General features: G+C 46.4%; 1 protein-coding gene across 2 annotated transcripts in view; it reads right to left on the bottom strand.

Annotated features, from left to right (window-relative positions):
* Positions 1-21471, bottom strand: part of CTIF (cap binding complex dependent translation initiation factor) — a 117736-nt gene that overhangs the window by 76021 nt on the left and 20244 nt on the right. For both annotated transcript variants that reach the window (XM_083883288.1, XM_083883287.1), the window contains exon 5: positions 18126-18201. In XM_083883288.1, coding sequence (XP_083739414.1) covers positions 18126-18201 — 76 coding nt within the window. The remainder of the gene's footprint in view (positions 1-18125; positions 18202-21471) is intronic.

The following is a 21471-nucleotide window of genomic DNA, read 5'->3' on the forward strand; positions in this document are numbered from 1 at the left end:
CCTGCTGCTTCTGCTGAGGGGTGTCTGCTGGGGCAGATCCCCTGATGAATAAAGCCAGCAGTTAACCCAGAACAGCCTCCTCTTTTTTCCTGCTGTCGTTGCTTCACTCCTTCAACCAAGCAAGAACTCACAGGGGTCGGTGAGGTTCACCCTGTTACCGAGCCATGCCCCCTTTACTGTTGAGGTGTCAGGGCTAGCCGAGGCAGAAAAAGACACCTCAGCACCACTGTGCCATGACAATTTAATCCTATAAAAGCCCTACTCTTCCTCTTGAAAAGTCCCAGTCTTTCAGGGAGTGTGGGCTATGCAACACAAGGGTCTGACTTGCTCCTTGCCAGTTTACTGGCAGTTTGTACCTGGGGAGAAGAAACTGCTCCTTGAGCATCTGTCTGATCTCTCCCAGGATTTTCCTGTTATGCATTGAGGATCTAGGACTCCTCCTGCTGTAATGGGCTTTAATGCAGGGAAAAGCTCAGAAAACATGATGGATGCACTTGCCACAGAGTATCATTAATATCACATCATGTCTTAATTACACTGGTGGTTTTTCATGGATGTTCTGCAGAGCTCTGTGAGCCACAGGCTACTTTGAACAGCAAAACAGAGATGAGCAAGAAAAGCACATTTGCAGCTGCTTTACAGCAGTGTCCAAATGTGACACTGGAAATGGATCTGGCATCTCCACCAAGGAAAGAATCCTCAAAAATGATTTTCTATCCAAAGTTGATAGAGGACAGGCAGCAGGATGGCCATGTTCATTCTTGTGAGTCTTGCAAAGTCCAAATCTCAAACATGACATCTCCAAAGAATGTGGCATCATTCACACATCAGCATTCCTGCTAGAGAAAGTGTAACTTACAGCTGCTTTTGTGATGCCTACCAAGTGCTGGGTGAAGCCTCTTCAGTTAATTTCATATTGGTCACAAGGACATACCTTCAAGTGTTTCATCAGGTCCAAGTGGGGAAAAAACCATTAGATAAGTGGGGAAAAAAACATTAGACTGAGGTTGAATATTAGGGAAAATTTCTTCATGGAAAGAAAGGGTTGTCAAACATGGAAGTGAGTTGCCAAGGTCAGTGGTGGATCCCTCATGCTTGGAGGGGTTTAAAAGCTGTGTGGATGTGGCACTTGGGAACATGGATCAGTGATGGCCTTGGCAGTGCTGGGGGAATGGTTAGACTCAATGATCTTAGGAGTTTTTTCCAACCTAAACTATTCTATGATTCTGTAAGAATCAGCACCAAAACTCAAGTAGCCACATAACTCCTGGATGTTTTTATATGTCAAGTGACCAACCAATAGAAGACACTGCTTACTGAGATGTTGTGGGTCATGTTGCCCATCCTCACTACAGTTTTTCTAGCTGCTTTCTAATCTCCTTGATGCCCTCACAGCAGGCAGAATTGGGCTTTTGATGGGCTCAGCTCCAGAAGCTGGAAAGGGTCTGAGATAGTGGCCTCCAAGATTGGAATGGGCAATGGGCAGAATGGGGCATGACAGGAAAACTGTAGATGCACTTAGTAATTACAAAGTTGAAAGGAGACATCAAACTGCTTGCCACCAGAGAGATGGTGATTTTGGTGACCAGCATATCCCCCATGTCCATTCAGCCAGCTCCCTTTCTCTGCCCACAGGACTTCTGCCCACCACCATCACCACCACAGCCACAAGCATCCTACAAATGCTCTGCCTCCAAACTGGCTCTGAAATCACAGAGGGACCCCAAAGGAGCCCTAGGATGCAACACGAGGTCTCCCAAGCTACACTCCATGCTCACCTGAAGAAACCTCCTGTGGCCTTAAATTAGGTAGACAAGTATCTCAATGAACATGGTTTTAGACAGTCTGACTGGCATTCACACAGAGCTAAAAGAAGAGTGGACTTAGGTAAGATATTAGGAAGGATTTCTTCCTTTGTTTGGGTGGTGAGGCCCTGGCACAGCTTGCCCAGACAAGCTGTGGCTGCCCCATCCCTGGAAGAGTTCCAGGTCAGGTTCGATGGGACTTGGAGCAACCTGGGCTAGTGGAAGGTGCCCCTGTCTATGGCAGGGGGTGGAATGAGAAGGTGTCTAAAGTCCCTTACCATCCAACCCATTCTATGATTCTGTAATACTGCTCTTTGCCCACTTCATTTACACCTGTGTACAAGATGCTAAAGGCACACGAGGTCCTTCCTCCTGCCTGCATCTCTGCTGGGATTGGAGACAACCCAGCGAGCCAGGATCTCTCAAGCCTGCCCTTCCCAAAACCAAGTCATCAGACATCTGTGACTCTGTGCTTGGCAGCCTCAACCTTTCTCTCCTTATCACTGCCAGAAATTATTCATTTAACATCCCTGGCTTTCCGCCAGCAAGAGTGCGGTGCGAGGAGCTGAACCATCTCCGCCGCTCCTCCTGTGAACCAACGCAACAAAAGTGAGGCTCTTACTCAGGCAAATTAAAAAAAAAAAAAATTCCCACCAGCTAAGAAAAGCTGGAGGTTAATATAAATTCCATGGGTTTGAGGGGGAAACGGAGCTGCATTCAAAGACTCGATGGCTAACCACGCTTCCTCAGTCTGGCAACTGCCCGCTCCCCCGGCAGAGTTATTGAGGAAGTTGGACGAGTGCTGTATTTGTTCCAGCTGCAGATTTCCCTTAACCCCTGGTAGTGGTGTTTTCAGAAAACACACATCTTGTTTTCTTGATGGCGGTTTTTCATTTTTGTGCGTGCCACGGCTACAGTTATTAGCTTTAAGTGCTGTCATTTGTAGATTAAAACTGAAGGGAAAAAACCACCGTTGCCATTCTAAGAAGTCCAGGCTGGATGAGCAAAACGGGGGATTAGAAGAAGGCTTTCAGGAATTAGCTTGGAACAGGAAAGAAGAAGATAAAGCCATTATAAAAGCTTGCGCTAATACAGGAGTCCTTTTTGTTGTGTTAATGCAGCCACACAAATTCCTATGAAGATTTATTAGTCAGGTCATAGAATCTACTCTCCTTCCTTCTTTGATGATAAAATCAAGAATATTTTCCTCCACTAACATGCTCCTTTCTCTCAACAGAGAGGAAATAAATTATATACTTTTCCAAGACTGTGATATACAGAAGGCTACAGGTGAGACTGATGCCTTCAGAACAGAGAAACAGATGCTGAAATTCAGGTACCTGTTTAGAAGCCACACTGTTTGGATGCTCCCTGCAAGGTGAGCACAGCCTCAGGTCTCTGGTACCCAACACGGAGTAACTTAGTGGAGCTGGGATCCACAGCACTGTCCCCTTCCAGCATCCCAGACCTGCAGGGAACCCGCTGTCCCATGGAACTTCAGTCCAGCAAAGCACTTACTTTATGCGATTCTGCTCCTAAGTCTACTATTTGCCTTGGCCTGCAGCCAGAGGAGCACTTAGGCACATGCTTAAACTTAAGCACAAGAGTAAACAGATTGAAGTCAGAGGGACTTAAAATTAAGCACATATTTCAAGGATTTGCTGGATAAGGGCCTTAACCCTGGTGTGCAGCATTTAACTGGGATGATTCCCAGCTGATTAGCTCCCCCTTTTCCCCAGCCTCCCCTCCACTGGACCGGGAAACAAACGGTTTCTGTTTTGCCACCACACTAACGGCCTGGCTTTAAAGAAACCTTGTCAAGCCTCCAGGCAAGCATGTCTTTCTTTAATTATACCTGCCTGTGAAATACCTTCCAGAAATCCCCACCCAAACAAAGCCTGAGGAAAGGAAATAACGGAAATTCTTGATGGTTTCCACGGGGGAAGTGATCCTAACCAGTGAGACGAGGCGCACGTAAGATGAGGCTGATGACTGCTCCTACTGTACACAGCTCCCAGCACAGGGAGACTCCTTAAAGCTCCAGCAGAAACTCCCTGCTACCTCAGCCCTCACCTCCCAGGACAGGATACTCCCTGAACCTGTCCCCTGGACGTGTCTTCCTGCACGAGTTAAGATCTCAAAAGCTATTTGGTGACCGCACAGCGGAAGAGCAGGGATGTGGCAACACAAAATCCATGAAGTCATCCCAAAGCAAGCTGTCAGCACCCAGTGAAGACATTTTTCAAGATGCCAAATAGGTCCCAAAGGGCTGGAGGTCACTTGTAGGACTGGGGTATGTTTTGTCATTCAAGGCCCTTTTATACGAACTTTTAAACTTTGTTTCATTTTCATCTAGCCGTGGGAGGACCTCAGTGGCTGTGGGTAGGTGGGAGGGTCTGGCAGAGTGAAAAGCCCTCTTGGTAAACAGGCAGCCACTCCAAGCAGGTGTCACAGGCAAGTCTTTGGCAGAACAGAAAAGCAGAAGATTTGAAACCTGGACAGAGAAGATGGAGATTTTCTGTGGATTTCTTCACAAACAGGACTGCTCTCATTGAGGAGCACCAACTTGCCTGGACTTGACAGTGGACTAAGGGACCACCATCAAGTTCCACTCTCATCCTTTACCTGTCCCCCTACAATTCACTTCTAACCATGCTCTGCTGCATTACTCTGCTCCTGAACAGTCAGTCCTTCCCACCAAGGGCTTTAACTTCTGATTTACCTGTGCTAAACACAGCAAAGGCACCAAATAGCCTTTGGGTAGGCAAGATGCCTGTCAACAATGCCTGGATTCCTCCATACAAACAGCAAATCACTCCAGGTGACCATTAAATCAATACTTTTCATATGCACAAAGACTTCTGTGCTGTTAAAAGACTTTGTCTTTTAATTCAACCTTGTGTCAGGAAAATTACCTTAACCTTAGATCTCCCAGAAGAGCACAGCCACCAGCTGCTCCACTACAACCTTGCCCTTCCTGAACCAACAACTCTCAGAAGTTGAGGACTTGTAGAATAAATTCAAGTTCTGCCTTGTATGCAAATCATGGCAGGAAAAGATGCAGCAAAGTAGAAGCCAAACAAAGCAGTTTTTCTTCTCCTTCAGACAGGAATGTCAGGATGGTCAAGTAGTCCCAGAACTCCACCTCTAACTCAGCAGGTTTCCAGCCTTAGGTACACTTGCAACCCTTGGAGCTACTTTAACTCTAATTTTGTGGCCTCACTGGCCATGGGCAGCTGGGCACTGGTTCTCCAGAATATAAGGAAAGGAACTGTATCTTAGAATTCTGTCACCCTTCACCTGCCCTCCACCAAGGTCAACAAAGTCAATGTAATTATCACTTGGAAGCACCAGCAAAATCCTGGAGCTAGACTCTGTGTGCTGATATCAGAGAGCTACTCCAGCATCAGGAGAAAAGGCTGAAAGAAGAACCTGAACCTTTCTAGCTTTTACCTTCAAACATGGGCATTCATAATAAAAGACAAGAGTTTAAATAACAAATCTGTTTGCCTAAGCACTTAAAAATGGAACTACAAGTGGCCTTCCCTTCAACTGAAGGAAAGTGTGTGGCATGTCTAGTCCCAACTCTGTTGCACTGCGAGGGGTGGAGGTGGGACCCTGAATGCCAACCTGGCGTCCTCACCATTCCCTCAAAATTCCAGGCAAGACATAGGACAACTCTCCCCCATCTCTGACAGACTTTTCACAACCATATTTGGTGTCGCTTCAGCTCTTGGAGCCCTTGTAGGAGAAGAGGAGTTTCCACCCGCCCGCCCCGGTGAGGGGAAAGGGGAGCCAGCGCGGCGCTCCTCGGATCATGTCAGGTCGCACGTACGTTTGAAGTCGGCCACGGCGCCCTCGGCAGCCGGGAACGATCTCGCAGCGGCCGCTTCCTCCGCAGGGCTGATCCTCAGGAAAGCTCTGCTGCGGTGTGAGGAAATCCTGGCCATGGCCAGTGAAGCGTTATCGACGCGGCGAGGAGATAATAACGGCAGGAACTGCCTTACGGTGACATCGCCACCACGGCCAGCGTGGTGCCAAGGGCCAGCGAGCTGGGATGTGGCCAGGAGAGGTCACACATGGTGTTACATGGTTAATTGTGTCAAAGAAAACCCACCCAGCAAAAGGTGGGTTCTTACGACTTGATGAGAGTGATTCGCTCTCCCTCTGGCAAATGCATCATGTTTTCAGTGTATGACGTGGCTTCCTGAGTTGAGCTCGACTTCGACTTTGCTGGTCACAGGTCCCACCTTCTTGTTTGGGAGGAGATACCATCTAGCTTGGCAGATATCACCTGGAAAATGAATCACCACTCATGGTGGCAGAACCTAGTCTGGGCTTCAAGTTTTGTGACTCCTCTGGATTCACAAGACATATCATAGAAACCACAGCAGCCCTCTGACCAGCGTGTGACCTCCTTCCCTGGAAGATGCAGCTGGCTTCCATGACAGACCTGGTGGGCACATTGCAGTGGTCCCACAGCACCTCCTGAAGACCTTTTACCCTAGGGATTAATGGCTCAGACCTTCATGGTTTGTGATATACATATGAGGAGTAAGTCTTGTTAAAAATGCTGGATGGAAAAACCGAGTGCTGCCAGGTGGTGGTGAATCCCTGGAACAAGCATAACATGTCAAACAGACAGGTCTCCTTCAACCCCATCCTTGCTGGAGACTGCACACCTGCAGCACCTGCTTTGCACCTGCACTATGGAAGCAGCAGAAATTCCCCCCTCTTGGACAAACCAAGAAATGGAGGAGGTGCAGGGCTGGTGGAAGATGAGGTTCACCTTCCCTGGGTGTTCATCTGGGGATGAACTTGTTGAGCAAGTGGGGAAGATGCTGCTGGGGCTGGAGCACCTAGGCAGGGTGAGGGGACGGATTTCCCCCCACCATGAGAAACACCCACTGGTAACTTCTCCAGGCATAACACTACACCAGAAATAGAGCTCCTCTGAGACTTCATTTTGTTTTCTCTTTCTTCTTTTTTTTTTTCCCCTTTTCGCAGGATTACTGAGTTCGCGGAGTCTCTCTTTAATGTCACATGTGTGGCTCAGGTCCCTCAGGCCCCAGCAGAAGCAGCCTGGGATATTTGCACAGACCCCTCACAATGGAAGGAAGAGGGTGTAGGAGGGAGGATCAGGCTGCTGACCCCTTTATTGTTCTTGGGCCAGAAGAAAGCTTCCTCCTGGCTTAAGAACCATGGCGCTGAAAAAGTTTTCCAGCCAAAACGAGTCAGATGGAGTCACTGGGTGGTGGTTTTTATTATTTTTTTTTTTTTTTCTCCTTCCCCTGCCTCCCCCTTCGGTCAAGCGACGGGGAGTCACAGGGTTGTGCTCCATTCACAAAATACCTGCTGCACATCACGTAGTCCTTCCCCCCGACAGTGGGGAAAGGCGCTATAACCCAAGCAAACGAAAATAAACCTTTTTTTTTTTTTTTTTCCTTTCTCTGCAGATTTGAAAAAAAAAAAAAAAGGAAAAAAAAAAAAAAAAAAGAAGGGAAGAAAGGACCCTGCTCCCAGACTGACGCCTCCAGTGTGTGCCTGCCGGGGAAGGGGTAGGCGGAGGGGGGAAACAAGACGACGATATGAAAGAAAACAAAAACAGCAAATTCTGCTCTGAAAGGATTAAATGGAGGTTTTCCAAAAAAACACCCCGCCATTATATAACGAGGCTTAGCTCGGAGTCACTGGGGTCACACGATGCAGCAGACTGGAAAAACCAAAGCGCAGTGTAGCCTTTTAATTGTTAAGCCAATCATAAAAAAAAAATAAAACAGAAAAACGATATTGCGATCGCAACAACACGAAGGTGGCCACTCACATACTGATGGTCAGGATACTTTTTTTACCCCCTTTGCTCTTTCTGGCTGAAATAGCATTTCAGTGTGAGCCTGACTCCTTGCCTTTGTGCTTATCGGGGTGGTGACCTGTTGTGCCGGGACACGGCTGGGTCAGGGAGCGCAGGGACTGCACTGCCTCTCCAAGCCTTGAGGCACATGGGGCTGGCTCTGCTCTGACAGCAAAATAAAGCACAAGTGGAAACCTTGTCACAACAATCCAGGTATCAAAACACACCACTGAGCTTCCAGATTGAAATCTGCATGTAAGGAGATGATTTTTTTAGCAGTTTTGGTTGCGCCTAGGAGACCAGCCACCATCCACAGCCACCTGCCTACTGCCTATGTTCTCCATAACCTTAAGGCTGAGTTGCTTGTTACAAGCACAGGCAATCCTGAAGCTTCTTCATCCCTGATATCTCCCAGTACTGTCCACACCAGAGACAGACTCATAGAATGACAGAAAAGACCTCCCTAAGATCATCAAGCCCAACCATTCCCCCAGCACTGTTCAGCCCATCACTCATGTCCCCAAGTGCCACATCCACATGGCTTTTAAATCCCTCCAGGGATCGGGACTCTAGCACTGCACTGGTCAACCCGTTTCCATGTTTAAAACCCCTTCCATGAAGAATTTTTTTTCCCTAATATCCAACTAAACCTCTCTTGGTGCAACTTGAGGCTGTTTCCTCTTGTTCTGTTGCTTGGGAGAGCAGACTGACTCTCCCCTGCAACACCCTCCTGTCAAGCAGCTCTAAGATCTTGCACACAGGGTTGAACAAGCTCCATGGCCAAGAGGGACAGGAACAACCCAAACAAGAAGAAAACTTTGGAAAATTGAATTTTCATTAACCACAGGCCCAATGCCTGGAGCAGAGCAGCCACTGTGGTCATTCTCTGGTGTGCTCAGGGTGTCCAGCAGCAGCAGTGAGATGGTGCCATCAGGATGGAAACCTGGAGATCATCCTGAACTCATGTTTTCTTTTGAATTACACTGGCAAACCTGTGTTGCACACCTGAATCTTAAAAACTGCCTTTGGTCTGGATTATTGTTGTGGAACAATCATGGAGCAACAAGACAGGGTGTCTCATCTCTCCTGCCGCTCCTCCAAATCATGCGCATGTAGCTACTGACCCCACATCTTCTCATTCTCATCTAGAAAATGTGAAACAACTTAAATTTAAGGAATATGTATTTTTATATTTTATTTGTGCAGAGGAAGGCTGGCAAGCTGAAGACACATACAGCCCAACAGTTTCAGGAAATAATGTTGCTCACAGATGCATGATGGAGCAAATATCAGCAGTCCCTTCCCCAGAACTAACCAGCAGAAGCAATTCACATCTTCTGTGATATCTGCTTATTTTGCCCAGTCAAAGGGTCTTATTTTTCCCAGCCAAAGGGAAACAAACAGCTCCTATAACCACACATATTTTCTTTCCGTTTGGACAGGGCGCCTCAGAAGAATATACAATGAGAAACGAAATAATGAAGCGGGTCACAAAAGCAGGAAGAAATGAAGCTTTATCATTCTCCAGTGGTTTCTCTGCTCATACATTACAAGAATTATTAAAAAAAAATAGAATGAAAAAGAAAGCAAGCCAACAATGAGGAGTTTCTCCACAACGGGAGGAACAAGAGAAGGATAAACAGGAATAACTCTGGGAGACATGGACACAGGGGCAGCCAGTTGTGTGGCCAAAGGTGTGGAGACCACATTCTGCTCGTTCTTCCTTTTAGCCCAAATGAAATCATTCAAGCCCACCATCCAGCAAAGGCCTTTTGAGGAGGCCACAGAGTTTTCTTTCACTGACCATGCCAGCATGTGTACATGTGAGCCATTTCCAGAGCCAGCAGAAAAGTTAATCTCTGGAAGTGTCCCAAGGTCAAGCTGGATGGGTCTCTGGTCTAGTGGAAGTTGACTCTGCCCATGGCAGAGGAGTTGGAACAATACAATCTTTAAGGTCCCTTCCAACCCAAACCATTTCACGATCTTGAAAAAAAACCAACCCCCGAAAGTACTTTTAAAGTCATAAAAAGAGGGATCATACAAATGTAGGACTAAAAGGATCTCTGGGTTACAGAGCTTGGTCTGCTACCATAGTGAGGACATCATTTAATCCCTTCATAAACAGTCTTTATTTTGCCCATGGAAGAGACATCCAGGCGTCGTGTGCAGCAATAAATTTCCCACTTAAATGACAATCTTTGGCCAAACCACCCTGCATTGCAATAAACACTTACTCTGCCACTAAATACCTATATTTACATCCATAGCTATATATACATCTCTCCTGAATGGGATTCACTTACCTGCTGCCTCCGGGCAGGAAATTCGCATTTTAAGAACTTCTGGTCTCATTTATTGTATTACTTTCTATTCCCACCACATCAGAGGAAAGGCAGAAGAAAAGGGTGGGGGAGCATCTTGTGGTTAAGAAGAAATTTATAAATGTGACAGGAAACATTAACCTTCTATTTTGTCGGACCAAGGACGAGGACATCCCCCATTAGCAGGATTTTTAGAGAGCGAGGTGTTTCTAGGCTCTCCAGGTCCCTCCAACAACGGGGATGTATGCACGTCTCCCTTCTCTGGTCCTGTGGTATGCCTACTTCTTTTTTTTTGAGAGAAAATTCCTTCCTTCCATTCATTTTATTAAAAATTCATCTCATTTACAGAGAGCGGGGAAGGGGATGTGGAAATAGCCAAGCCAGCAGAAATAGCTCCTTGACCAAAGCGATGTTGAGTTTTTTTACTTGGGATCTTTGGAAATCTGGATTGTTTTTTCCTCGGCTACTTTTAATAATGTTTTAAAAATTTAATAATTCCTCCATATTACTTCCACATCGCAGAAAAATATTGGGCAAATTCAAGGGAGTGCAGCAAAACCCCTCTCAGTTTTCTAATGAATCCCCTGAGAAAACAAGGGAGAAGAAAATGTAACATTATTGAGAAGTTAAAATTCAGGCAGGATTTAAGGGGTGTGTTTTGGAGTCTATAGAAATGACTAGGAAAAACCAAAACAGGTTTGTTTTGGATATTATATAGCTGAATAAAAGCAAACCTTTCTGAAAGGGAAGTCAGCTGTAAAGCTGGGAAAAATCCAAGTAGCTCCCTGGTGTGTTTAAGCCAGAGCATAATGTGGTGACATTTTTGAGCCTGAAATGCCTATTGAGCTGTTATTTATACCCCAGCACAATTCCCCTTACCCAAACCAGTTAATTACCCAGAAAACTGCAGCTCACAGGACTAAAACTTCTTGTGGACTCCTTAAAAGTAAAACAGAGAGAGCATCTTTCTTCATCATCTTCCCAGGAACAGCTCTCCCATACTCCTATTTCTTTGTGGTCCCTGGTCATGAACCCAAAACCCAACACCTCCTATTGGCACACCCAGCCTAGACCCAACATCTCTTTGTGTCCACCCCCTTTGTCATCCCTGCCTGAGGAAAAGCTGCAAAGCCACCCACATCCCAATATTAATCTTATTTTCTGGTACAAACCTATGTCTGGCAAACTGGGGTCTATGGAACAGAGATGGTCCAGCAGTGGGCAACCCACGGTGCCCATCTCCCTCCTCCTGAGACCAGCATGTCCTTAACTTGGAGTGGGTACAACAAGGTAGGTGGGGGACATGGACAGGTGGAAATGTGAGTGGTTCAGGAGAACATCCTACCCCTGACAGGGCAGCAGCACCTCCAGAGGAAGGGAGAACCCCTCAGCACATCTGGAACTGCTCTGGTGCGAGGAGCATCGTGCCAGACTGAGCCCTGCTGGACCATCCCGTGGGAAACATGTGAAGTTGAGGATTTTGGGGGTAAAGGTGGGATTTCCAGGGAGTCGTGAGATGGGACATGTCTAACCCCTAAGAACCAGCCCCTCTCAGGGTTTTGGTTACTGAGGGGGTCACAGACACCTTCAGTTTTAATCTCATTCTGCTCAGAGCCAAAATGCAGCTCACACCCAAGTTCAGCCCCAGGAACAGAGAAACACCTGCAGGTTTCCCCATGCTGGACACACACTCTGAGCCCAGGGTGGACACATCTGGATGGAGAGCTGCTTGACCTGGCACGGGAGGGTGAGAGACACGGCAGAGCGGGGTTTCTGCTTGGAAAAAGCCTTTGGAAAAGCCTCATTTCCTCCGCCCAGAGCCGTGTTCCAGGGCCATGCAGTGAGGCCGCAGTGCCCTCTAGTGCTGCAAGGCTTCTCTCTCTGCCACCAGCCCTGTCCCCTCGGCCACCACACACTGGCAAACTTCAGAGCTGCAGCACAGACCACCCTTGTCCCTTCCACCTTCCCTCCCTGCTCATCCCAAACCTGAACCCCTGACCAGTCAATCCAGCTGGGGTGTGAGAACATCCCAGTGCCTCCTGGCAGGCACAGCAGCCTGGCCCTCATTCTGAGCAGCTGATCAGCAGCAGCACCAGGAGCCACTACGAAACAGGATCTCTGAGCCCACCAGTTTGGGAAGACACCCCCAGGAATTATGAGTCAGCATTGCAACGTCTGCCTGACAGCCAAAAGAGTAACACCAGCGCTGAGAAGGGAGAGCCCATCTCATTTTCCACAATCAGAAACCTGCTCTGAGCCATAATAATGATAACAACAACAACAACAATAACCATAATAATGGTAATAATAACAACAACAATAACAGTTTTAATAATGATAATTATGATAGTGATAAAATAATAATGATAATAAAAATACAATAATGGAAACATCAAAGTTCCTGGCCATATCTCCAGTGTTTCGTTTATGCACTGAATAGGGCTATCATATGGTATTAGGAAATTGGATATTAGGAAAAATTTCTTAATGAAAAGGGCTGTCAGACCCTGTCAGGCACAGGCTGCCCAGGGCAGCAGTGGAATTCCCATCCCTGGAGGGATTCAAATGCCATCTGGGTGTGGCACATCCACATTTAAATGCCACGTGGATGAGAGCATGGGTTAGTGGTGGCCTTGGCAGTGCTGGGGGAATGACTGGACTCAGTGATCTTATGGGTCTTTTCCACCTACAGAATTTCTCTGATTCTGTGGTATGAAAGACCATCACAACCTGAAAAACCCACTAGAAGATCTTCCCTTTCCTGCACATCTGATAATACCCCCAGGGGTTTTTAACCTCCAGGGATCACAGGGATTGTTCTGCCACCAGAGCCCAGGCCCATGGGAACCTGTGAGGTGATGACCTGCATGGGACAGTCTTGGTCCAGACCTCTCCAGTGCTCTGGAGATCTCCATGGCCTTATCCACCTTCCTTGGCAATGGTGGCCTTAACTCTGGCATGGGAGTGATGCTGGAGGGGCTACAGGTGACCACAGCAGTTTGCCCTCTCTGCCCCAAGTGATGGTCACTGTCAGTTGGCATAAGTGCAACAAAAAAAGGGCCACAGAAACTCTGTGTTTCACTAACAGCCATGGCAAACCAAAAGCTTTTTACCCAGGAGCAGAGCTCTGACTACCAATACGTTGTGATCTATACCCAAGTAAATCTTGGCTCTTTGACAGGGACTTTCCACAGTGGTTTTAGCTGTTACTGTATTGGAAAGACCCTTGGGATATGGGGCTTGTCAGGCAAGAAACCTTCTCTGAAGGCAGTGCTGTGCCTACACACTCTGGGCAGACTCCAGCCCGAAGTGGGGGCAGGAAGAAGTAATCCCCTCATTTTGGGGCTCCTAGGGAGGCACTCCAACTTTTTCATAAGTGGTGGACACATAAAGGACATCAGGGTTAGACCCCGTGAGTGACAGCAGTGACACAGAGCACAGGGGGCACACACCACATCGACCAGGCCACTCCCAGTGGGAGGGGATGCCAGGCAGAGGGATCAGCCCACCCCAGATCCACCAGCCTGCTAGGAGAGGGTCATTGGTCATTGCTATGGCCAAGGCTGTGAAAGAGGAGGACTGCCTAATGTGCTGGGTAAAATGAGGACTGCCCAGCCTTGCAGTGTAGAAAGAGCAGCCAAGAGAGGAGCTGGCAAGGTGACAATACCATATGGTGATAGTAAATAACCTCACACCACCAAAGAGCTGTCTGTGAGCTCCAAAGAGACCTGTTCTCCTGCTACCACCTCCCTGGAAGGATCAGGGATCTGCAGGGTCCAGGAACAAGCCCTCATACCAGTGCTAGCCACCAATCTCCCCTCTTGCCTCGAGAGTGAGAGCAGAGTGGTTGCTCACCCATCATCTATCCTCTCCCCCTGGAAACCGAGGTTGGCTCATCTCTCTTCAGGAACCTTCCATATCTGACCAAATCCACACGTTAACTGGTCCATCTCTGCACCCTACAGAGCTGACAGGGAAAGGACAAGGGTATTCTCAGATGGGAATCATCCAGCCCCTCCTAGCTCTCTACACTGAGATGCAACAAACCATGTCCCAGTGTGTCCATACCTCAGCTGGGGCAGAAACTCCAAATGACCAGCCCATGCACAGGTCCCACCTTCATTCACACTGAACTGTAAGGTCTGACTTAAAAATTCAGTGAGGAAGGGTCCCAAGGAAAATGGGCAAAGCTGTCTGTAGGTGCCTCCATTCAGGTGGTCCTCCAGCACCAGAAGAAAAGCAGTATAACATCAAGGCTGAAAAAATAATCTGCAGCTTGCTTGCTTCTGCTTTCAAACACAGGCATGTGTAAAAAAGAAGAGAGTTTAAATAACAGATCTATTTGCCTAAGTACCTATAGGCTAAATTATAACCAGATCAGGAATCCTGGTGCTTCTAATCCTGTTTGGACAAAATCAGGAACAAAGTGGTGCTAAGAGGAATGTGTGCAACTTAGAGAGTCTGCCTTTCTCCTAAGGAGCTTCTCCCTTGTTTCTCTTCCAACAAGGAAGCTGGATGACGACTGCAGCCAGAAGAGAAACAAGCAGTTTATTGTAACCGCAAGCATATGACAAAAAGGGTCAAGAATCAGTAAGGAAACGGAAGGAGATGAGCTGAAGGCAGTAAGATGCCAAACCAAATGATATCAATGCTATCTTCCAAGTTTATCTCATTACGACAATAAAGCCCAATGTGCCTTTCAGAAGTGCCACATTTCTACCCCCTAAAAACACAAGACAAGGAGCAGGAGCACAAGACAAGGCACATTCCCAGCATTGATAGAGGACAAACCCATCCCAAAGGCACAAGTCCAGCAAAGTGAAAGCCAAACTCTGCAATACACAAGCCCAGAAACCACTTGGGACGCATCCCAAAACTCTCTGTTTGTGTCTAGCAGCATTCACAGTACACCCCTGTGACATGTAGCCTCCTGTGTCCTTTGTGAATTACAGCAGTTCCACAGGAAGGAGCAGGGTGGATCTTGCCCAGAAAAACTGTGGCTGCCTTGTTCCTGGAAAGTGTCCAAGGCCAGGTTGGAGCAACCTGGGATAGTGGAAAGTGTCCCTGCCCATGGAAGGAGGTTGGAAGGGGATCAGCCTTAAGGTCTCTTCCAACCCAAGCCATTCCATGATCCTGTGATCTTGCAGAACATGACCTCTTGGGTTATTTTCTCTGGTAACTGTAGATTTTGCCAAGGGCTCGCTTGCCAAGGACTCTGGAGACTAAATCTGGGACCAGAGTACTTGGATGTGACACATCCAAGCCTGAGAGAGACTTCCCAAGCCTTTGCCAAAGGGAGCAAAAGCAAAAGGCACTGACTCAGCCCTCCCTGTGACGTCCTCATGACGCCAAGGTGGTTATGTGGTCTCCTTCAACAGAACAGCTGATGTGAACATGGAGAGGATGATAAAGACTCTTTCTGTACCTGAGCTGTGCCTCCCTATGCAGCAGATGCTCCCTGGTGTGCAGTAAAAAGCAGATCTTATGAATGGAGAGCACTCACCTTCAAAAGAGTAATTTTTGGCAGCACTTTGGTGAATTAGTGCCCAAATCCTGCTGCAGACTCTCATGAGTAAGGAGAGATGAAGAGGTTATGTATGGCTCATGAGCTGAGCCAAGGCAACGACCTCATGAGCTCCTAGCCACGAAGCTTTCAAAAATAAAAACCTATTCACCAGTAAAAACAATCACCTCAGATGGATTTTGAAAGGACGGGGCAAGAGAAAGCTTCAAAATACGAGTTGTGGTGAAGGAGTTGTGAAGCCCGTGCATGTCCACGAGATGGCAGAGCACACCGTGCTGTGAGAGCATCCCCAAGGACTGGGATGCAGGAATTCCAAACAAAAGAGGATCTGGGGAAAGGTCACTTGGGCTTATTTTGTTTTGTTTATTTTTCCGCCGTTTAATTGCCAAATAGTCACAGGCTTTCCTTGCAATATTTTGTTAAAATACTATTAATAGATGCCAGCAAAAAACCTCAAGTATAGGGATATTAACACCCAGATACCCAGAACAGTCTGCTCAACCCACAGACTACCAGAATATTCTGCCTAATTAGGGACATCTCTGCATCTGTCTGTAGATACTGGCACAGACCTGGATGTATGCTGGGGATTGGTTCTAGATTCATGTCCTGTGTCTGTCACACCTTAACACCAAAGGCACTCAAATCTCCAAGGAGCCTGCAAGCAAGATGCCCTACCTGTCTCAAATGTGGTGCTTTTAACCTTTCCATAGCTGCTGAAGCACATCCAGCAGGGAAATATTTCCATCTGAGCTGTGCTGGAGGATGTTTGGACCATCCCAGTCGTGCTGGAGGATGCTTGGACTGGTTCAGTCACACTGGAGGATGGTCAGATCACCCCAGTGGGGCCAGAGGATGATCAGATTGGCCCCTCCATTTTTTGCATACCTGTTGTAAGCAACCCATGAGCTCTCAAAAACAGACAGATCAGGAGTTCATATATCACCAACCTGAAAAGCCTCTTCTTTAGGGTGCAACACGAACATAACAGAGTGGGACAACCCCATGGGGTGAGGGATTTTCCTTTCCCAGGCTCACACAAGGGAATAACTTCCCTTATGCCCCCCCCACCCTCCCAACTGCTCCACAGAGCCATTTAAAACGTGGGATAAAGAGCAGTAAAATCACTGTCAGCATTGCACGGTGGCATTCAAATCCAGTTAACAATGATATGTCAGGATTAAACCAGCTGTCTGCAAGTATTTCACTTGTCCATGTTGAACAAGATAAACCCTCACCCAGAGCCACCTGGGTCCTAGCTCCCACAGACACATATTGACTGGCTGTACATGCCAAGGTAAGCACGTCTGCAAATTAATGCAGCACTGCACGAGTCTGCCCCGAGGCACAAACAAAACATCACATCCAGCATTCCCACTAGGTCTTCCATCTTAGAGATGTCACACTGACAATTAAGCCAGATATTAATGTATATATTGGAATTAATTCATGGTATTCAATGCAGTCTGAGGACCTGATGAAATGATAACCAGACCAGGAGGACCTGGCTTATTTAACAGCTGTTGATTAAAACCCTCTTGAAGGTAATCAGCTCCTCACACCAGAGATGGCTTGATTCTTCATTTCCAATTATTCCCCAGGCAAACTAACCTTATTTTGCAGAGTTAATGGGGTTTGCATCAGCTGAACCTGATGTTTTTTTTCCTTGTGACCTAAAGTCCAGACATACCAAACATGGAAGAGACTGAGCAGGAAGCAGCTGCAGGCAGTGCTCCTCCCTGCCAAAGTCAGCTGCCCTTCCCCACTCCTTCATGTGTTCAGTGCCAAATAGCTCACCCAAAAGAAACAGTAAGGCAGATTGTCACATGGTCTGCAGGATGAGCAAAGCTTTTCCTCACATGATGTGTGAGCAAGGAGCCCAGTGAGCTCTTGGCTCAGCACAGAAAAGGGTAACACTAACACAGCACATGAGATGTTTTCATCCTTGCCTCTGGAGGCAAAGAGGTTTCAGCAAAAACACACTGAGCATCCTCAGAAACTTGCCTAGCTCAGGGAATTCAGCTCCTTTGAGGGTTAGGGCTCTGTAAAATGGAGAACTACATGATGCTGACAAATTGATTTATTCAACCTGGCTTCTGAACTGTGGGGTCTCATCCTGCGACTCCCCAACATCAGAGGTCATTTAGCTAGAACTGACAAAACTGTAAAGAGAGATGTGGGGAAAGAGCAGGCTGGAGAAAACACACACGTGGATTACCACTGCATAAATGTGGGCACCACCCCAAACAGGCAATACCTGGGTCAACACACAGGCACTGCTGCCTTCCTGACAGCAATTTATTCTGGAGCTGCCAGGAGGGGTTGATGCTTTTCAGAATCTCCTTTTCTTCAAGACAGGAGCCCTGTGTACATCCACATATATACATACATATATAGGTATATACTGCCCTCAGTGTATCACCTCCCAGCAAAGCCTGTGTGGTAACTGCCCCTGCCCAGCACCAACACCTGAAACCACAGGCACAAATCTCCATCCCAGCCCCCACAGGACCACAGCCCAGCAGCTTTCCCTCTCCTGAGGAGGTTTCCTAAGGGAACACAAGGCAGGGAAGGTGCTGTTCCTGGTCCCCACTGTGGCAGGGGCAGAAGTCCTCATCACCTACCTGCCACACTGGAAGGACTTTCTCTATGTCGTTCAAGTTGATGCTGTCACCATCCTCGTATTTCCCCTTTCCAAGCCTGTGGCAAGAGCAAAACAAAACAAAACCATGTGAAAACTTGCTGGAGACACATTTAATTTTCTATTATGGCACAAGGGGAATATCAGTTGCTGCTGCAAAGGCCTCTCATAGAAACAAAGAGGCTCTCTCTGGAGCAAGTGTGCTGTGCCTCCAAAACACTCCCACGCGGGCGTAAAGCTGTTAATACAAAATTAAATGCTTTGCTCAGTCCTCTCCACCTGCACCATCTGCCACAGCTTGCAAACACTTTTGGTAGTAGCAGCAGTGAGAGAACCAAAAGGCAGCCCTGAGCCCAGGGTTACTGGATTTCCAGACCAAGTGAAAAAAGCAGAGCCCACCTGGACAGCAGAAATGAGAGTGCAAGAACAATAATGAAAAACGTTTCCTTTGAAGCACTGCTCATTTGCTGGCCTCCAGGGGAGCTCCAGCTCCCCTGCTGAGAAAGGTGCAGAAAATCAGCGTAAACACATCTCAGACAGGAAGCAGCAATAGATATAAATATAAACAGACAATTTGAAAGACAAAGAAATTGGGATGAGAAGTCAGGCACTCACACACTATACACAGAACTGGCAGCTGAAGGACTTTCTTGGAACAAGAAAGGGAAAAACCAATCCAAAGATAATTACTAGCTGGATACAAAGAGTTTGTGATGATACAGAAAAAGAAAAGAATGGTCAATAAATATCATCATTCTACGTTCTTAAACAAAAGATGATCTTTCTTATTACGCAAGAATGATAAAGTATTTTTTTTTCTCAGTTAGAAGTAAGATATTGTTAAATAAGATGCAGTAGAGACTTTGGTAGCAGTAGATGCAGGTAATCAGTGCCTAGAAGTCAGAGAAAAATAGATCTTGGAATTAAAGGAAATGGAAGGAAAAAATTGAGAAAAATGCCATGTGCTAAAGTACCAGGCTCAAAAACCAGCAAGCTGAAGGGAAGCAATTTAATTAACCTTAATCAACTTGAGCACTCTGGTTTAGTAAAAGGTGTCCCTGCCCATGGCAGGGGGGTTGGAGTAGGTGACCTTGAATATTCCTTCCAACCCAAACCATTCTGTGATTCTGTATTTACTGGAAATCAGAGGTGTTTAACAACTGACTTTCCATCACAGATGAAATTCTGACTTTGACTTACCAAGGTAAAAATATAGTGTGCATATACATACACACTATATGTATGTATGCATATATATATATATGTGTATATATGTATGTATGTATACAAGTACAGAAACACACATCTGAAAATATATTTACATATATGTATTTATATAGATGAGAAAAAATCATGTCACATATCTGGGGACAAATAATGCCAGCTGCAGGTGCAGAACACAAATGTACTGAAGGAAAAGGTCATCTGAAAAGGGTGGGAACCATCCCAGGCTGAATTTCTGAAATTCTGAAATTCTCAACTGTGGCAAAAAGGCAGGGGATGAAGAGGAGGCAGGGATTAGGGGGATGAAGGCAGCTTTCCTCTAGAGACAGAATGGCTGAGCATCAGCTACAGAACCACAGGCAGCGCCAGCAGCTGCATTTCAGAGGTGGTAGAGAAATTCCTTAGAGTACCTGAAAAAACTCAAGTGATACATGTGCTTGGGAGATACCTGGAATAAAGAGAAAATACCAGCTACAAAAAGATGTTTGATCTGGAAGAGTACAAGCAGAGCAAGAGCTAGCACTGGAAATTAAAAGCCAGATGAATTCAGGTCAGAAACATGGTACAGTTCCCTGCTTTTTCTTAAATGCTCCACTTTTGATTATTCAGCATGCCACCAAACACCATCTTCCAATAAAAGCAGATGTCTTCCTGGAGGAAAAGCTTCACCCAACCAAAAGTCACTTGAGGTCACACAACTGGATGCAACTACATGGCCAGCCTTGGGCAACTGATCAGACTAAGGAATAAAATGGTTCCTTTAGTGTTGAAAACACAACACTGAACAGCACACTCTTCTTTTTTTTTTTTTTTTTTTTTTTTTTTTTTTACTCCACAGCTAGATTGTTAAAAAAAGCTTCCCATTCAAGCAAGAGGGGAAAATGCCTAGCTAGCAGGTGGAGATTCATGGAGGCTCAGCAAGCTGAATCTCAGCACAGATTCACCACGGAGAGCTGATGAATGCACAACACAGTCAGCTTTAGAAGCTAAAAAATAAGAACAATTTTGTCTTTCTTTGTGCTTCCACTGTTCCTGCCAGATTACTTACATGGCATGCATTTTGGGACATCCACTGTTTTGACAGCAAATCCTTAAACTTTCTTGCAGATACACTAAATCTTACTCCACTTTTCTGGCTGTAATATTTAGGAGTGATTAAATATCTCACCTCCACGCTGCCTCCTTTACCTGTTTGCAATGTGGGCATTCACAATACAGCAGGAACCAGAGGAAAACCACAACACCAACCCTGCTCCATCCTCCCTGCACATAGCAGGAGTCACTGACAGGATCACCTGGCATATACCATCAACCATAGAGCACATTATGTCTTATTTTAAGGACAGGAAGAACATTGTATCTTATTTTACAGAGGGTCTCTTCATCTCATTTTTCAAAATCATCTGAAAAAATGGGATTGAACTTGACTAAGAGAGTTAGTGACTTAGAAATTTAGTGTTACACTGTTCCAAATGTTCTGAAAATTGCTCTTTATAAACTTGCTGTGTACCTTACTTGTAGAGCAGAAAAAAAAATAAAAAAATGCAGTCTGAGTCTTCCTGTCCCTGTCTGGTACAGGAGCCTACTGCAGATGCTGAGCCTGGCTGGTATGGGATTTCTGGCCTGGCTGCATGTTTCTAATTGTTTCCAATGAACTGTTCTAATAACAATTCTAAACTTGCCTTCTAAAAAAGACGTGCAGACCAGGCATATGGCACTGGCCAGTACTTTGCCAAAACGAAATTATCAGCAGAAAAAGTGTCTCAAAGAGAACTTATCCATCCCTGCAAACAACATGGCAGTGATGGAACATCAGCTGCAACCCCATCTTTTAGACCTGATTTTTTACTTCCTCTATGCTCTGAGTGATACCATGAGGAAAACCCAATCCACAGAATCATGGAATTGTTATGGTTGGAAAAGACTCTAAGATGATCAAGTTCAAGCATTTCCCTATCCCTGTCAAGGTTACCACTGACCCATGTCCCCAAGTGTCACATCCACATGTTTTTTTAATGTCTCCAGGAATGGGGACTCTGCCCCTACCCTGGGCAGCTCTGCCAGGGCTGGACAGCCCTTTCTGTGAAGAAACTGTTCCTAATATC

This window comes from Zosterops lateralis (genome assembly GCF_965231275.1).
Source record: "Zosterops lateralis genome assembly, chromosome: Z".
Lineage (NCBI taxonomy): Eukaryota > Metazoa > Chordata > Aves > Passeriformes > Zosteropidae > Zosterops > Zosterops lateralis.